The sequence below is a fragment of the Elgaria multicarinata genome, chromosome 3 (assembly GCF_023053635.1).
Source record: "Elgaria multicarinata webbii isolate HBS135686 ecotype San Diego chromosome 3, rElgMul1.1.pri, whole genome shotgun sequence".
Classification (NCBI taxonomy): Eukaryota; Metazoa; Chordata; class Lepidosauria; order Squamata; family Anguidae; genus Elgaria; species Elgaria multicarinata.
The window spans coordinates 49,513,192-49,527,435 of record NC_086173.1 but is presented as its reverse complement, the minus strand read 5'-3'; the positions used below and the strand labels follow the sequence as shown (position 1 = coordinate 49,527,435).

The following is a 14,244-nucleotide window of genomic DNA, read 5'->3' as shown; positions in this document are numbered from 1 at the left end:
AGCTCAAAGTGCTTAACCACCACAGCTTAGCATGTTGTCTGTACATGGTTTGAACATGGTTACTATGTGCTTGCATTTTAAAGGTAAGAGGAGGAGCCTTTCGTCCTGCATTAAGTGATCCAGATTTCAGAAGGTTTATACCTGTACTTATTCCCAATCTCTTCCCCATGTACAGTTTTCACATGGCAGAATTTGAGCCAGTACTAATTGAGCCAGTACCAATCTATGTTAATGGCTGCAGTTTGAGATTTTAGAACACTTTTACAAACCCTGTTCAGAAAAAAACCAAAAAAAACTACTTGGGTTATTTGTACTACACTTTTAACTGCCAGTGTTCCTAACAGAGAAATGAGTATCAGGCAAAAATATATATGGAAAAGACACCAAGCAGGTTAAAAACAAAACAGAATGCATGACACACATTATGAGAGAAGCAGCCAAGAATACTGGAGTTCAAAGCAATCACTTTCGAGTATATAGAAAGCATACACACCAGAATATTCCCCTGGGTATGCAGCCCAAGAGAAAGCAGATTGGAGAATCCCATTTAACAAATGTTGTGGAACTGTGCAGCATAAGTAAAACAGCTGATACACAGCATATCAAAATGCTAATACAAAGCATTTTGTATAAAATGCACTCTTGCTTCAAATTAAGTCCCACTGAATTTAGTAGAGCTTCTGTATAAACATGTTAGAGATTGTGCTATTAATTCTAGTTACACAAAGCATATTACCAAAGAAACTGGTATTCCCTAGAATGATTAACAGCTGGTCAAGATGAGCAACATCACAAATGGTAGAACAACTAAATATCATAAAATGCCACATTTGCTTTGTAAGATTCTGCAGAGCAGCTGAGCTCAACCACCTGGCTCATGTATATGTGTGCACACGTGTCTCTCTATGCAGGGATTAAAGAGTTCAAATATGTTATCAATATGTTTCATTTAGTTCACATCTGCTGACAGCCTGTGAGAACAACCCATCAAACTGGCATTAGTTTTGATTCATACCAAACTAGAATCTACAAAGCTTAGGCAGTACTTCTTGTAAAAGAAGTTTACAAATCCTTCTGACTGTGGAACTAGATACCTATAACCAGAGAAGTTCAAATTGTTGTTGTTTTTAAATATACTTAAATTTAAAATATATTTCTTGAACTGTACTGGAACATTCATGGTTCTTAAACTGAAGAAATAAATGCAAATTCAATCAGATGTTGTTTTCTTAAACCTACTTACCCAGCAAGTCTGCTCCTTCATCCACATCCCCAATCAGACCAGTGCCAGCAGAAGACAATTCTTCAAAAAGTGATTCTGTATTACGATCAAATGCTTTGTTCTCTATGCCTTTGGTAGGAGTGCTGCACAAAAGAATTGGAATTTAAAAGTTAGCAGAAAGGTCTTAAAATCACTTTTTAATCACTTAATGCATCCAACAATGCGGGCCCAAGCCCATAAAAGCTTATGCCACACTAAAATGGTTATTCGTCAAGGTTATTTACAGGCAGGCATGAATCCAGAATAATGTGGAAGAAAGCAGATTCCCTTGGCTAACAAAAAGCTGGGGATCTCAAAGTAATACTTCCTCCCCCCACAACTTAACCTGAATTTCACCCTTCTCTCCCCATTGTTAATCAATTAGTTTCATCTTCCTTATTTTCTAATTCCTCTACAGTTGGCTGCACATTGCAAAGAACTCCAAGAAATGCAGTCCTTTCCTCTGTGCTGGAAACTTAAAGATCAGAAGTAACATAAGAAACTCTGCCACACTATCCTTTTTTCTAGGGAGACCCTGAATACAGTGATTATGACCTGTTGAGGCGACACACTAAACCATGATAGTTAACCGTTTTGAGCTAAACATTATGGTGTAGCGTGTTGCGTGAACCATTTCTAACCATGGTGGCTACATAACCACAGTTTAAACATGTTCACTAACCATTTGCTGCAAAAGAGTTAGCGGCCTAACCATGGCCTGGCATGTTTTCTGAACATGCCTAATGCCTACTGAACAACACACTGCTTTGACCTTCTTGGCAGCTCAGGGCTCTTTGCGCTATGGCAGCAAGGCAAGATCATAGGCAGCACAGGAGACGTTATTAGGACTGCTTCCGACTTTCTTAGGCACCCTGGATAATAGCAGGATCGGTCCGCTGGATGGGCCGCTCCTGGCCCTCGTGTTTGCCCAACCTCGTGCATCGTTAGAAGACACTCTTGTAGCTTTTGCATTTTTCCTAAGTTCTTTGTTGAATAAAAGTTGACAGTAAAATACCTTGAACCTTTATATCCACTAAGGTCTTTATCCATATCCAATTCTGGAGTGGATTCAATGATTGCCTGAACTTCAGATTTGTCTTCATTTTCATTAGAACCTTGGGAGGAAAATAGTAAATATTTTGTCAAAAGGTATATTTGTAACAATTAACAGAAGAAAATACCTGATTGCAAAACATTTGATTTAAAAACGCCAAACACAAGGTTCATCTACAAGGATAAAAAAATAAGGGTCCTTGTTTTATGGGACTTTAAATTTAGACTCCTTCCTGGTGACTTTCTCCTTCCTGGTGTCTATTTTCAACCTCCACAGGCTGCAGCCTTTTACCATGAATTAGCTATACAGGTAGTTTGGGCATAACTGATCTACCGAAGGGCAAGAGCTATACTGCATGATTCTGCAGCCTTCTCCAGCCTGATGCCCTCCAGCTATCTTCTGTGTGCAGAAGAATTTTTAAACCTTAAGGGTGGCTTCTTGTACTACCCTGTGCCTGCTTACCCTACCCTGTGCCTGTTTGCATTCTCTTCCCCTCCTTATTGTTTTACTACGATTTTATTAGATTGTAAACCTATGCGGCAGAGTCTTGCTATTTACTGTTTTACTCTGTACAGCACCATGTACACTTATGGTGCTATATAAATAAATAAAATAATAATAATAATAATAATAATAATAATAATAATAATAATAATAATAATACAAAAATGTTACAGAGAATTAGATCCTATGAAGGAATTTCACTAGCATGTGAAGTAGCCCTCTAACTGAGAAAATTAACTGGGAGTGCCCACTCATATTCCCCAGGTAATACAAAATACAGACTCCACTATCCCAAGTAAATTACACAAAGAAGTATGTTTCACTGAAACCAGCAAAACATCCATTATGTGCAGTTTAGGATCAAGGTGTCCTTCAGAAGTTTGCTGCTATGGCATAACCTTAGCTCTAGATGTCATGAGGTCTTCATGTAAAATATTCACTGATGCTTTACTTGGGTACTGTGAGAATGAATAAGGTAAAGATGGTAAAGCACTTTTCTAACCAAATGGGTGAGTCAATCACTTACAGTGCTATTGTCCCTCAAAGGGAGTTTTTCTTTCTATTCTTTCTTTCTTTTTTTCTTTTTTCTTTTTGCCCTATCCCAACAGTTTAGGTGAATTACTATCTACCCTATTTTATTTGTATTTTCACAGCAACGCAGTGAGCCAATGGATATGTTATGAGATAAAGTCTTTCCCAAGTCCACATAGTGAACTTCATGGCTAAATAGGCATTTGTAACAGAATAGCCAAACTCAGATCCTTATCTAATGAATGACATTGGCACAAAGTCAAATGGTCACTAAATTGCCTATTTAAATTACAATAAATCATTAAGAGCAATACAGACAGACTACATTTTCCACACGGAAGACACTTCCATGTAGGAAATATTCCAAAATCAATGCTCAGGCAATACTAGTCCTAGGAATAACTAAAATATGTAAAAAGCTTCTGAGATCTCTAGATTAGACAAGATGTTACAGTACTTCACCAATATATGGATCTTTAAATATGGCAATCATGCACATTTAGACTTCATTGGATTTGGAAGATATGGATGATTTTGTTTTCTCAAAGTCTGTCAACACACAGAAATACACTTGGGTCCAAGTGCATCCACATACAGATTTCATACTTTTTCCTATATGAAGGTGCTTCCCTAGTACAATATGTAAATTACTCTAAATATTAATTGATAATTACTCTTCTGGAACTCAGCAATTCCTTAATACTTAAGATTAGATAAATTTGCATTTTAAATTGGTCAAAATATTAACTTTAGACATAGACCTATTACAGCAACTTACCAATGGATACACTTCGGGTTTCTTGGGCTACTTGCACTTCAATGTGCTTGCTGAGATCCAATTTCTTGTCCTCTGTCTCAGAGTTCTTCACAAGCCTTTCCTTATCTTCATTTAGGGGAAATTCAGCAGGTGCAAGCACATCTGAAGCAGCAGTTAAGACTGGCGTAGTAGATTTGGAACCTGCTTGGCTAACATCAGAAATTTCATCCTAAAGTGCAGAGAAGTTTGCAGTAATTACAGAATTTATATGACACATTCCCAAACCCTAGATGGGATAGCAGACTAGTTGGAGCCAGTTCATTTACTGACTGTTCTAGCAAACACGGGGGTATTACTGGTTGCAAAAGCAATCTAGTTTGAGACTTTTCTTCTTACTTTAACAGCTGCTGGAGCTGTATGCAAGTTACCTACCTTGACGCTACACTGTTCACATAAACAGATCACTCTTGTGACAGTAATAACCAAGTGCCAGCTGGGAACTTAACTGCTTTTTAGTTAACCAACTCATAACCAAGCAATGACACCCCTCTCCCTTTGAAGTTCCCTCTCTCACACTGATCAATGCCTTCTCATCAAAGAGGCCTCTGTTCCTACGCCAAAGAATTTAACTCCTAATGAACCACAGTCCCCATTGCTCCAATGCAGTGACTGCTAAAGATGAAACACTATAATGCAAAAGGCTTCAAGGAAGGAAGGAATTTATGAGAAATCAAGTTGCCTAGTTTAAAAGCATACACTATTGCACAGTTTTAATTGCCACCAACAAATCTTCCTTATGCTGATAACAGTCCTTTCATTTATATATTTTTATTTATTGTTTATTTATTGCATTTTTATACCACCCAACAGCCGAAGCTTAATATAGCAGTTTAAATATACAAGTTTAAATATAACGGTTTGCAACCTTTTTCAATTTTATTTGTGCATAAATTATTTAAATTTACATACTATAAATTTATATAGCATGCATTTTTTTTTTTAGTTTACATGCCACATATGTTAGGCACAAAATGCAGGAGGGATACCTCTAGCCGCATTAGAAAAAAATGTTTTGATTGACCCCCAATGTGTTTAAAATCAAGTCCTTCCTCAGGGGCACTATGAATATAAACAGTATGAAACTCTATTACAAGCCATTTGTGCAAAATTCAATAATAAAAAACATAAACGTTAAGCGTGTCATTTCAAGCTTTATTTATTTAATTTATACTCCACATTTCTGCCAAAAATGGCACCCCAGGCAGCTCTAAAAAAAATCATCACTGGCGAAGATTTGTTTTTACATCTCATTATTAAAACATGCACAAAGGGATTGCAATATTTTTTCATATGTTTATATTCATAGTGCCCTTGAAGAACTCAGTTCAAAATGAGTTGGACACAATTTTTAAAAACCTTGTGCACCTGAATGTCTCTATCCTTTTTTTCCTTCCTTCCTCCCACATGATTGGTCCCTCCCCACTTTTTTTTAATTGTACAAAAGATAAACAAAACAGGTTCTCTTCACAGCAGAAGCTTCGTCTTCCTCTCCCATTCACTAACTATATAAGCCAAAAATGGCTAAATACACAAAGTACTAAAATGCAATGAGCTTGAGATCATGGGCAAATATGAAAGCTTACCCATGCTAAAGCCAAACTAGATATAATGTGTTGTACCCCGCCTCAATCCAGAGGGAGAGGCGGGTAACAAATAAATAAATATTATATTGGGAGCAGCAACATTAATTTATTAATACATCTGCCACTTTTACATATAAAACAGTAAGATGAATTGAATTAAATCTCTGTCCAAATTTAAGAAAGATCTAGGTTGTTTTTACAGAGAAACCATGCTAATAATGGATAGTGGTAGTGCAATGGTACTATAAATACTAGCCTCCATACTATTAATATTTGTCAAAATGTTTGATTTATCAAAGATATGGGTAAAACCACATTTCCTAGGACAGAGTGTTACTAGCATGTCTCTTTCTCTCAGAGAACGCTGAAAAGCTGTATGCCTGAATGAAAAATGTTTGATCTCAGAAGTTGGAAAATATTGTTTAGATTATGAAGAATTAATATGAGTTCTGATATTTTTAAAGTTACGATCATTTGAGTTAAAACCAAACCAAGGCAACGGACATACATCAACCAAGATTCAGCGCCAGAGAAATGCTCTCTATTCCTTAATGCCATCTCAGCTGGGATTATTGATAGCAAAATGAAGGTTACTGACTGCTAAGCAAGTAGACTAGGATATACAGCAAAAACAGTATATGTTCCTCTTAATTTTTCAACTCTACCATGTGAAGGATTGTAACACCCTGAAGTTCTAAGCAAAAGTTCCAATGAAATAAATGAGCAGACGTCTATGCAGAACAACTGTTTTTTGTTACTGCATTTTTGTTGGATTTCATTGTGTTATTATTGTTGTAAGCTGCCCTGAAGTCACTTGCAGCCAAAGATGAGATATAAATTCTAGTAAATAAATGCCCACTTTGATCATTTCAGATATTCTACTGCTTCTTTAATTATAAAATCAAGCAAATCGTGGAATGCTCAAGGGGAAAAGATGTACAGTGTTTACAGAAACTGGAAGTCCAAGGCCATTCACAATAGCTCAGGAAAGATTACTTTTCCTGGGCAGTAGTTACAGAATGAAATGTATTACATACAGAATTTAAGAGCTGTTTTGAGTCAGAGCCTGGGAAGTATTTACTAACTGATGTGACTCCTTTTCAAGAAAGAGAGTAAGGGGACCAAGCCAAAGAAGTAAGTAAGAACTGGTTTTTGAAGTATTACACAGGTTTTTGTTTTTATTTTCTGCACAAATCCTTGTGATGTTCTTTACATGCTCATTTTCTCACACTCTTTGCACATTGTCAGTATAGATTGCTGGGTAGGATTTCCTCAAAGGTGGCACTCTGGTTTTTCATTGCCACTACAAACATAATACTGTATACATCAATGTTAAACTTCAAAGCTTTACAATACTTGCTTAGCGTTTGCATAATGAAGTATATACAAGTATATTGAAGAAGTATATACAAGTATATTAAAGTAGTATATACAAGTATATCAAAGAAGTATTTCTAAAATACATCCATTAAAATTGGCATATTCCAAACGGAACAAAAAACTATTAATTGCAACCTTGTGGGAAACAGGTTTTTAATAAATTGATAGCAGCGTGCATTTATATGGACTGATTTTTCATCATATCTCAAGGAGAAAATGCAAAATATTTAAAAGACAAATGCAAATGATAAAATGTTGAATTAAAACCAGAGTTCAAAACAGTGAAAAATATACATGCACAAATTTACCCTAGCCATCAAATCCAGCCAACCAGACTTTACAATGCCCCAAAATCCCTGGAAAGACTGCAAAGACAAGATTCATTCTACACTGGAAAAGAAGAAACCTATACGTATCTCCATCATGATTTGGCTACCTGGCCAGGACACACCAGGGTTGTCAATTATCATTCAGTAACATGGATTCACAGGCTGTCCCAGCCAGGCACTTTTTAAAAAGAAGTTTTAGCTACACTATTTAGGAAAACCAGCTGCCGCCGCCTCCCATTATTCCCTTCCTGTTTATTATTTCTCCAATCCAACCCTACCCTTCCAAAAATACACACCTAGCAGTGCAATCCCAACTCTAGCTAATAATTTATCAAAAAATTCACAAGATGAGAAAACTGCAGTCTTATCAAGTGAATGTAGAGCTCCCCCATAGAGGAATAAAAACTTGGCTTTGTTTAAACATTTCTCAGCCTCTGTATTCCAACTGCATCCACAAAAGAATGCAGCACACAGACCACTGACCTTAGTAGACAAAACGCTCACGACAAAAGGCCTGACTGCCAACAGAAAAGAGCCAAGGAAACCAGAGCTCAGTTTGAACAGTTTAACAAAGAAACAGACAAGCTCAGTTCCGTAATTAGAATTCTACTGTTCTACTGCAGTTGTTGCATTTCTGCTCCTGCACTTGAATTATCAGATTGTCTAGATAAATATTAGTTAATGCTTTGTCCAAAACTGACTATGGGTATTAAGGAGGAAGTTACGAAGGATACATTATTTTAACTTCTGGAACATTTATTGTGGACCCCTATATTCAAAATATGCTCTTTCCCTTTCCCTACACTCCAGCACTTTCCTCTAGGGGAAGAGAAACTGCCATCTCGTATGGACAGACAAAAGGTGTGGTGTAGTACGGTGTCAGACTAAAACAATGGAAAAGCCAGGTTCAGATCCCCACTCAGCAGCCATGAAGCTCACTGGGTGTCCTTGGAACAGGCACTATCTTTCAGCTTAACCCATCTCACAAGGTAGTTGTTAGGATAAAACGAGACGAGGAAGAACCAGATAGACACCTTGAACTCCTCGAAAGGCAGGACAATGTAATGAAATGTTGGGTGGATACACTTACAATTCAGCAATGTGTTTCTGTGGATGTGTTTTGTTAATATCGATATTTGGAATTGGGAAGGAGTCCACCCATCCTAATGCCAATTAGCCTCAGGAGTTTACATGAGAAGCTTACAGTATTATTGTCACCCTTCCCAACCCAACTGTAAAACCTACATTTGAGTGTACATTTCTAGCCAACTATCTTTCATGATCTCTCCCACATTAAATGTTCATATGACAAAAATTGTAAGAAAGAGACTCAAATGCACATAAGTGACTTGCATGAAAATAACCTGAGGAAGGTCTTGAGCAGGTTTAGTACTGATTTGTGGAGTTGTATTATGACAAAATTTAGTAACTGCTCTACAATTGAGGAACATCTGCCTTCTATACCATACTATATCTAAACTGCAATAATCGTGCAAATTACTCTTTCATGTAATCAGACTTCTTAATTACTTTCCCTCCTCATGTACATATTCCACTTTTGAATTGTGGAGGGAGATGGGGGAACACGCTACAGCAGGGGTGAGGAACCTGTGGCTCTTCAGATGGTGCTGAACTACAATTCTGATAATCCCTGAGTATTGGCCATGCTAGGTGGGGCTGATGGGAGATGGAGTCCAACATAATCTGGAGGGCTACAGGTTCCCCAACCCTGTCAGAACATGAGAATTCACTTAAGACCTGATGATCAGGAACCACATTACATGGGATTGAGAGACTGTGTTAAGCCACAAAACGTTGCTGCACAAACCTACCCTAGACACAGAGCAACTGGCAGCTTTAAGACTGTGCCAAAGGGCATACAAAAATCAAAAGATAAATACCTAACAAAAATTTGAAGGCATTGTTTTCTCAGTTTACTTTGCAGTGGTTTTACTCTCACTGTATTTCAATATTCAGTGATATGTGTCAGACAGGGTGCAAAAGACGTCCCTTTCCCAGTCGTTTCCACACAATCCACATAGCAGTACACAGATAAATGGAGGAATTGAGAAAGAACATGACCTTTTCATTTGGTTTCTTCGATAATGAACCCCAACCTGTAAAAATGGCTTCAAGGATTCAATTTTGAACTGCCTAAAGAATTTTATAGATTTTAAAATCAAGTCAGTGTAAATGGATTTTGGTAAACTATTCAAGAGCTTAATAAAGCCTGCTAGGTGGATGATGTATGATCTAGAAGAAAAGAGCATCCCTTAAGTGTCTCTAGAGGATATTGTGCTTACAGGCTGAAAAATAACGTCATAAAAGACAGTACTGGCTACAACAGAATTTGTACTCTTTAACCAGCATGAAATGGATCTTTCAGGTACAGATTATTATGGCACAACAGCTACCTGAACAATATTGTCTCATTTAGATGAAAAGACTAAGCTTGCACATGGTTCTTATCTTTATCCTTATGTCCATTCATTTTCCTAAGGGTCCTTCCCATACTAAACATCTAAAACAGAACCATGACCACACTTATATTCCAACAGATTAGGGAATTCATAAAGACAAGAAATGCTGGCCTTATAAAGCACTCTACCCATCCAGAAAGCTAATTTTAAAAGGAACAGTATATCTAGAAAACCAGAACTGAGGCCCTGTGCTTCCCATAATCCCAAGTGCAAACCAAGAGCCATTCATCAAAACACGTAACAAAAAGACTCACCTTCAACTTACCTGCCATGATTCTCATTTAGAAGTTTAAGAACTAAAGAAAGACAGTTTGGGGTTTAGGATTCAATCACACACAAGGAATCATAAGAAACATTACTAAGAACTCTCCATTTGTAAGAAATAAAACCACTAGCTCACCTTTAGGCTGGTGCGAGAGCGTGGCTGACTTAGTTCTCGGAACTTCCAAGTATCGGACCCAGGAGTTTCCACTGTTCCTCTCTGAGTATCAGGTGTAAGAAGTGCATCTCCCGGAGGTAGTGGGAAGATGCCCAGTGATATAGGTGGCTCCTTTCTGTGGGGAAAGGAAATATACATTATTTGCTTTAGCTTTCTTACACTGTATGAACTTCTGAATCTCTAGCAATGTAATAAGAACCAATATTGAAGGTTGTTTTTTTAATTAAGTACATGCAAGATAGAACTGCTTTCTTACATGCTTCCTCATGTAAGTAGCAGATGATATAGAACATATTCCCACATTTTCCGGGGAGCTGTTTGTAACCGGTTTTTTTACTGTGGCTAATTAACTGTCAGCGATTTTGATTAGAAAGTCTTAGCTTTTTGCAATGTGGTGATGGTGGTGGTGGATAAACCTACAAGTATAGAGAAATTAGGACTAAATCATATTTTGAATGTGCAGAAGGAAGTGGAAGAGGTAGACATCAGATCTGAGAACAGGCAACAAATGGTGAAGGATATAGAATAAATGCATTCAATTCTGATTAACACATTACAGCAAAATGGCTAGTTTCAAATAGCTTTAGTTCATAGTGCATAGTGAACCAGATTAGAAAAGTCTAGGGGAAAAAGAAAATGAAGAAGCACTAAAATGTGACCCTTGTATACATGATCATATATACATATTCACTATCTGCAAGACAGCAGATTCATACCTTATACCAGCTTTTGTGCAATAAAAAGTAGTAATGTTAAGTCCCTATTGTCCATCTGTATCCCCCTATCAGACAATATTGGAACAATTAAGGGTACTTTCAGAAACCCATTTCCATGAGATGCAATCACCAGGTAAACTGAAGCAATTTTTATAATATCTAGTTTGTACACATGATCATAAGATTTTAATAACACCACATTGGATTTACTTCGACAGTATAAATATCTTACAATACCAGCGGCCTCTCTTTCACTAGATTCCTCTAGCCATACACATGTATTTGCAGCATGATACAGTATGTCCTCCTTTATAACTGGTATACAGGACAGGGGTGGGGAGGGGAATGACCTCAATCAATCTTGTACAGGATGGACAAAAATAGAGCATCTGATTTTTAGGAAAGGAGTTTTTTTTATTGTAAGAACTAAGTTTCTCTGAACTAACAACTAAATTAATATTAAATAATCAGGATATAAACACATTAGCTCTAAAGTTAATCTCTAAACCGAATCAATGCCTCTACCGCATACAATGAGCTAATGGAGACTTTTCATTGACCTTAACCTTCCTAAGAAGTCTCTGCACAGACTTTTGGTTTTACATTGGCCTCTGCTGCTGTTATTTCAAGGGTCTGGAAGTGCTACAAGAGCTCCTTAACTTATATTTTTTCTTCATGTAGCCAAGAAATAATGAACTCCATGACAATGCCAGGTTGTCCCTTAAGACACTGTTTGTGCATGTCTAACAGCGATTCAATGAGTAGCTCAGCTGTGTTGGCATACTGGTGGAACATCACCATAGCAAAGCGGGTTAGTAAGAACATATACTGAAGCTTATGCTCAGCCACACACACTAGTCGCGAGAAAGGGGAACACATGAATCCACACAAAAACGCAAGTGGGTGGCCTATGCCAGGTACATCAGGAGGGGGATACTGGGCAAAGTCTCGTCACTATAGCAAGCCAACATAAAGGAAAATAGCAGTTCACACGATCAATTAAGTGCAATAAGATGAACATCAAGTACTTTACATAAAGGACTATGATTTACTTAACATCGTGCATGCTGAAGGAGAGATTCATGCAAAACCAAGAATGCCGATCACCACAAATTGCCTGACCTGTGTTTGTGGCTAATGTGAATTGATAAGTAACAGAAATGAAATGGATAATACTTATCCACAGAAATAATCTGGACGTGTGCTAAATGTACAAATGAAGGGTCTTTTCCATGGTGGTGCCCTCTAGGCAGATGGTGCTCTGCCTGCTTGTCTAGTCCATTGAGCTCATTTAGAAAGGCAGATAAAACCTTCATTTCCAGAAAGACATTTAGTTGATTGTGGTGTTACTACTGCTTTGATTCGTTTTACTGCTGGGTATTTACATGATTTTACTGTCTTCCATTTTATGTAATTTTAAAGCTGCCACAAGAGGCATTTAGTTGAGGATCAGGTTAACATTTTTAGCATATATGCACGAATGAAACAAATCACCACAGCAGTAAAGGTCACTGCATTGCAAAGCTTGAGTATAAAGTACTAGTAACCGTTTTGAGAGAGCAGGTTGCATATCTGAACAGACATTTTCTTACGAGTGTTGGAAATCATTTGAATCCATCAAAGTAGTTTATTTAGTATTCTCACAATTATAAAGTATGGGGAAGCAAGAAAGAGAGAAACAAGCTCAACTTACACGTGGACTGCAGTAAGGCCTTCTTTGATAAAGTTACACTAGGCTATGTCTGAAGGAGGAAAAGATGTGGCAAGAAATGTCTGTGCGGGAGGTTTTCAAGTTGAGAACTCCCCTCCACCCATACCCTTTAGGTACAAAACACAGCCAGTCAGTTTACAACAGGGCATAATATAAAGCTAAATACTGTTATGGGTTTCAAAGTCTGAGGGAAAGGAAGTTTCTTTAAAAAATCATTCTTTAGCAAGTGTTCTTGTTTTTTAAAAAAAGAATAAGGACATGTACAGCTAAATTTGACTTCAATTGATCTCACTAACCAATGCTATTCATACGGCATATATCTAAAAATGTGACTTTAAAGCAAGCTGAAGGGCTAGGAAACCTCTCAGCTTACTTTAAAATGAATTTCCAGATTTGTCGCAGAAAAAAGTTTCAAGACTCGCATCTGCCAAAAGTGTAGAAACCAGAATGACCTTGGGAAGATTTTCTAATTGTGCCCTGTATAGCTTTCCCCTTTCCCATAACTCCAATTACTGTCTTTACTAATTCAGTAGTTTCATAAATATTCTGAATTCTACAAACACACAACATTGCAATTTTAAAAATGCACAAAATAAGCAAATGTATGCAAAACCATGCTATATGAATTATTTAGCCTCTACCCAGAATTTGTATTGCTTTTTTGTGAGTCCTACCAACCCTGATTATAAACACTGTCATTGGCAAAAGGATTATTAAGCTTGTCAGGGCTTTTTCAGACAGACAGAACACACACTGTGTGGTTGCCAATCAACTGATTGACAATGGAGCTGTATGCATGAGACAACAGCCCACCATGGGTTATTTAACCCACGGTGAGCCTGTGATGTATGTGGGATGCATGCAGTCAACTTTTTAAGTATGTAACCCCGCTTGGGATTGTCATGTCATGCAAACCAAGCAAGTGTGTGTTATACAAAGGTTAAGCAACGCTTACATAAACCATGGTCTTAGTTAGATAATTAGTACTTTCTTGGGGGAGCTGAACCCTGCTGTTTGGAATCAGGAAAAATGCAACAGGTGTGCAAGGTGGGTGAGCACAGGCTGTATTGTCATCTAGATAGTGCTCAGCAAATGGGCAAATTCTCTATAGAACAACTCCTTTGACTGCAAAGGAGTCAGATTCAGAAGTATTTCAGATTTTCCTTAAATGCTACCTCCCATATAGTATGATGGGGAGAGAAAAGAGAGTGTGTATGTGTGTTTATATGGATGGATTTAGTGTTGAGGAACAGTAAAAGCTCCTTTCATTTTGTAAATGTCATATCTGAAAATACAGTATTGATTCAACACAAAAAGTCACACATTGATTGCTGATCCGCTAAACTAAGTAAAGGTTAGCTGTCAACTACTGAAATATTACATCTATGGAGACTTGCAACCAAAGTCACTGTAATTTAGATAAACTTGCATAATTTGAA

General features: G+C 37.4%; 1 protein-coding gene across 5 annotated transcripts in view; it reads right to left on the bottom strand.

Annotated features, from left to right (window-relative positions):
- The window catches only part of SPAG9 (sperm associated antigen 9), an 81,426-nt gene that overhangs the window by 43,525 nt on the left and 23,657 nt on the right, over positions 1-14,244 (bottom strand). For all 5 annotated transcript variants that reach the window (XM_063120208.1, XM_063120210.1, XM_063120209.1 and 2 more), the window contains 4 exons: positions 10,340-10,493; positions 4,129-4,336; positions 2,277-2,376; positions 1,244-1,365 (listed from right to left, as the gene is read on the bottom strand). In XM_063120208.1, the coding sequence (XP_062976278.1) occupies positions 1,244-1,365; positions 2,277-2,376; positions 4,129-4,336; positions 10,340-10,493 (584 nt within the window). The remainder of the gene's footprint in view (positions 1-1,243; positions 1,366-2,276; positions 2,377-4,128; positions 4,337-10,339; positions 10,494-14,244) is intronic.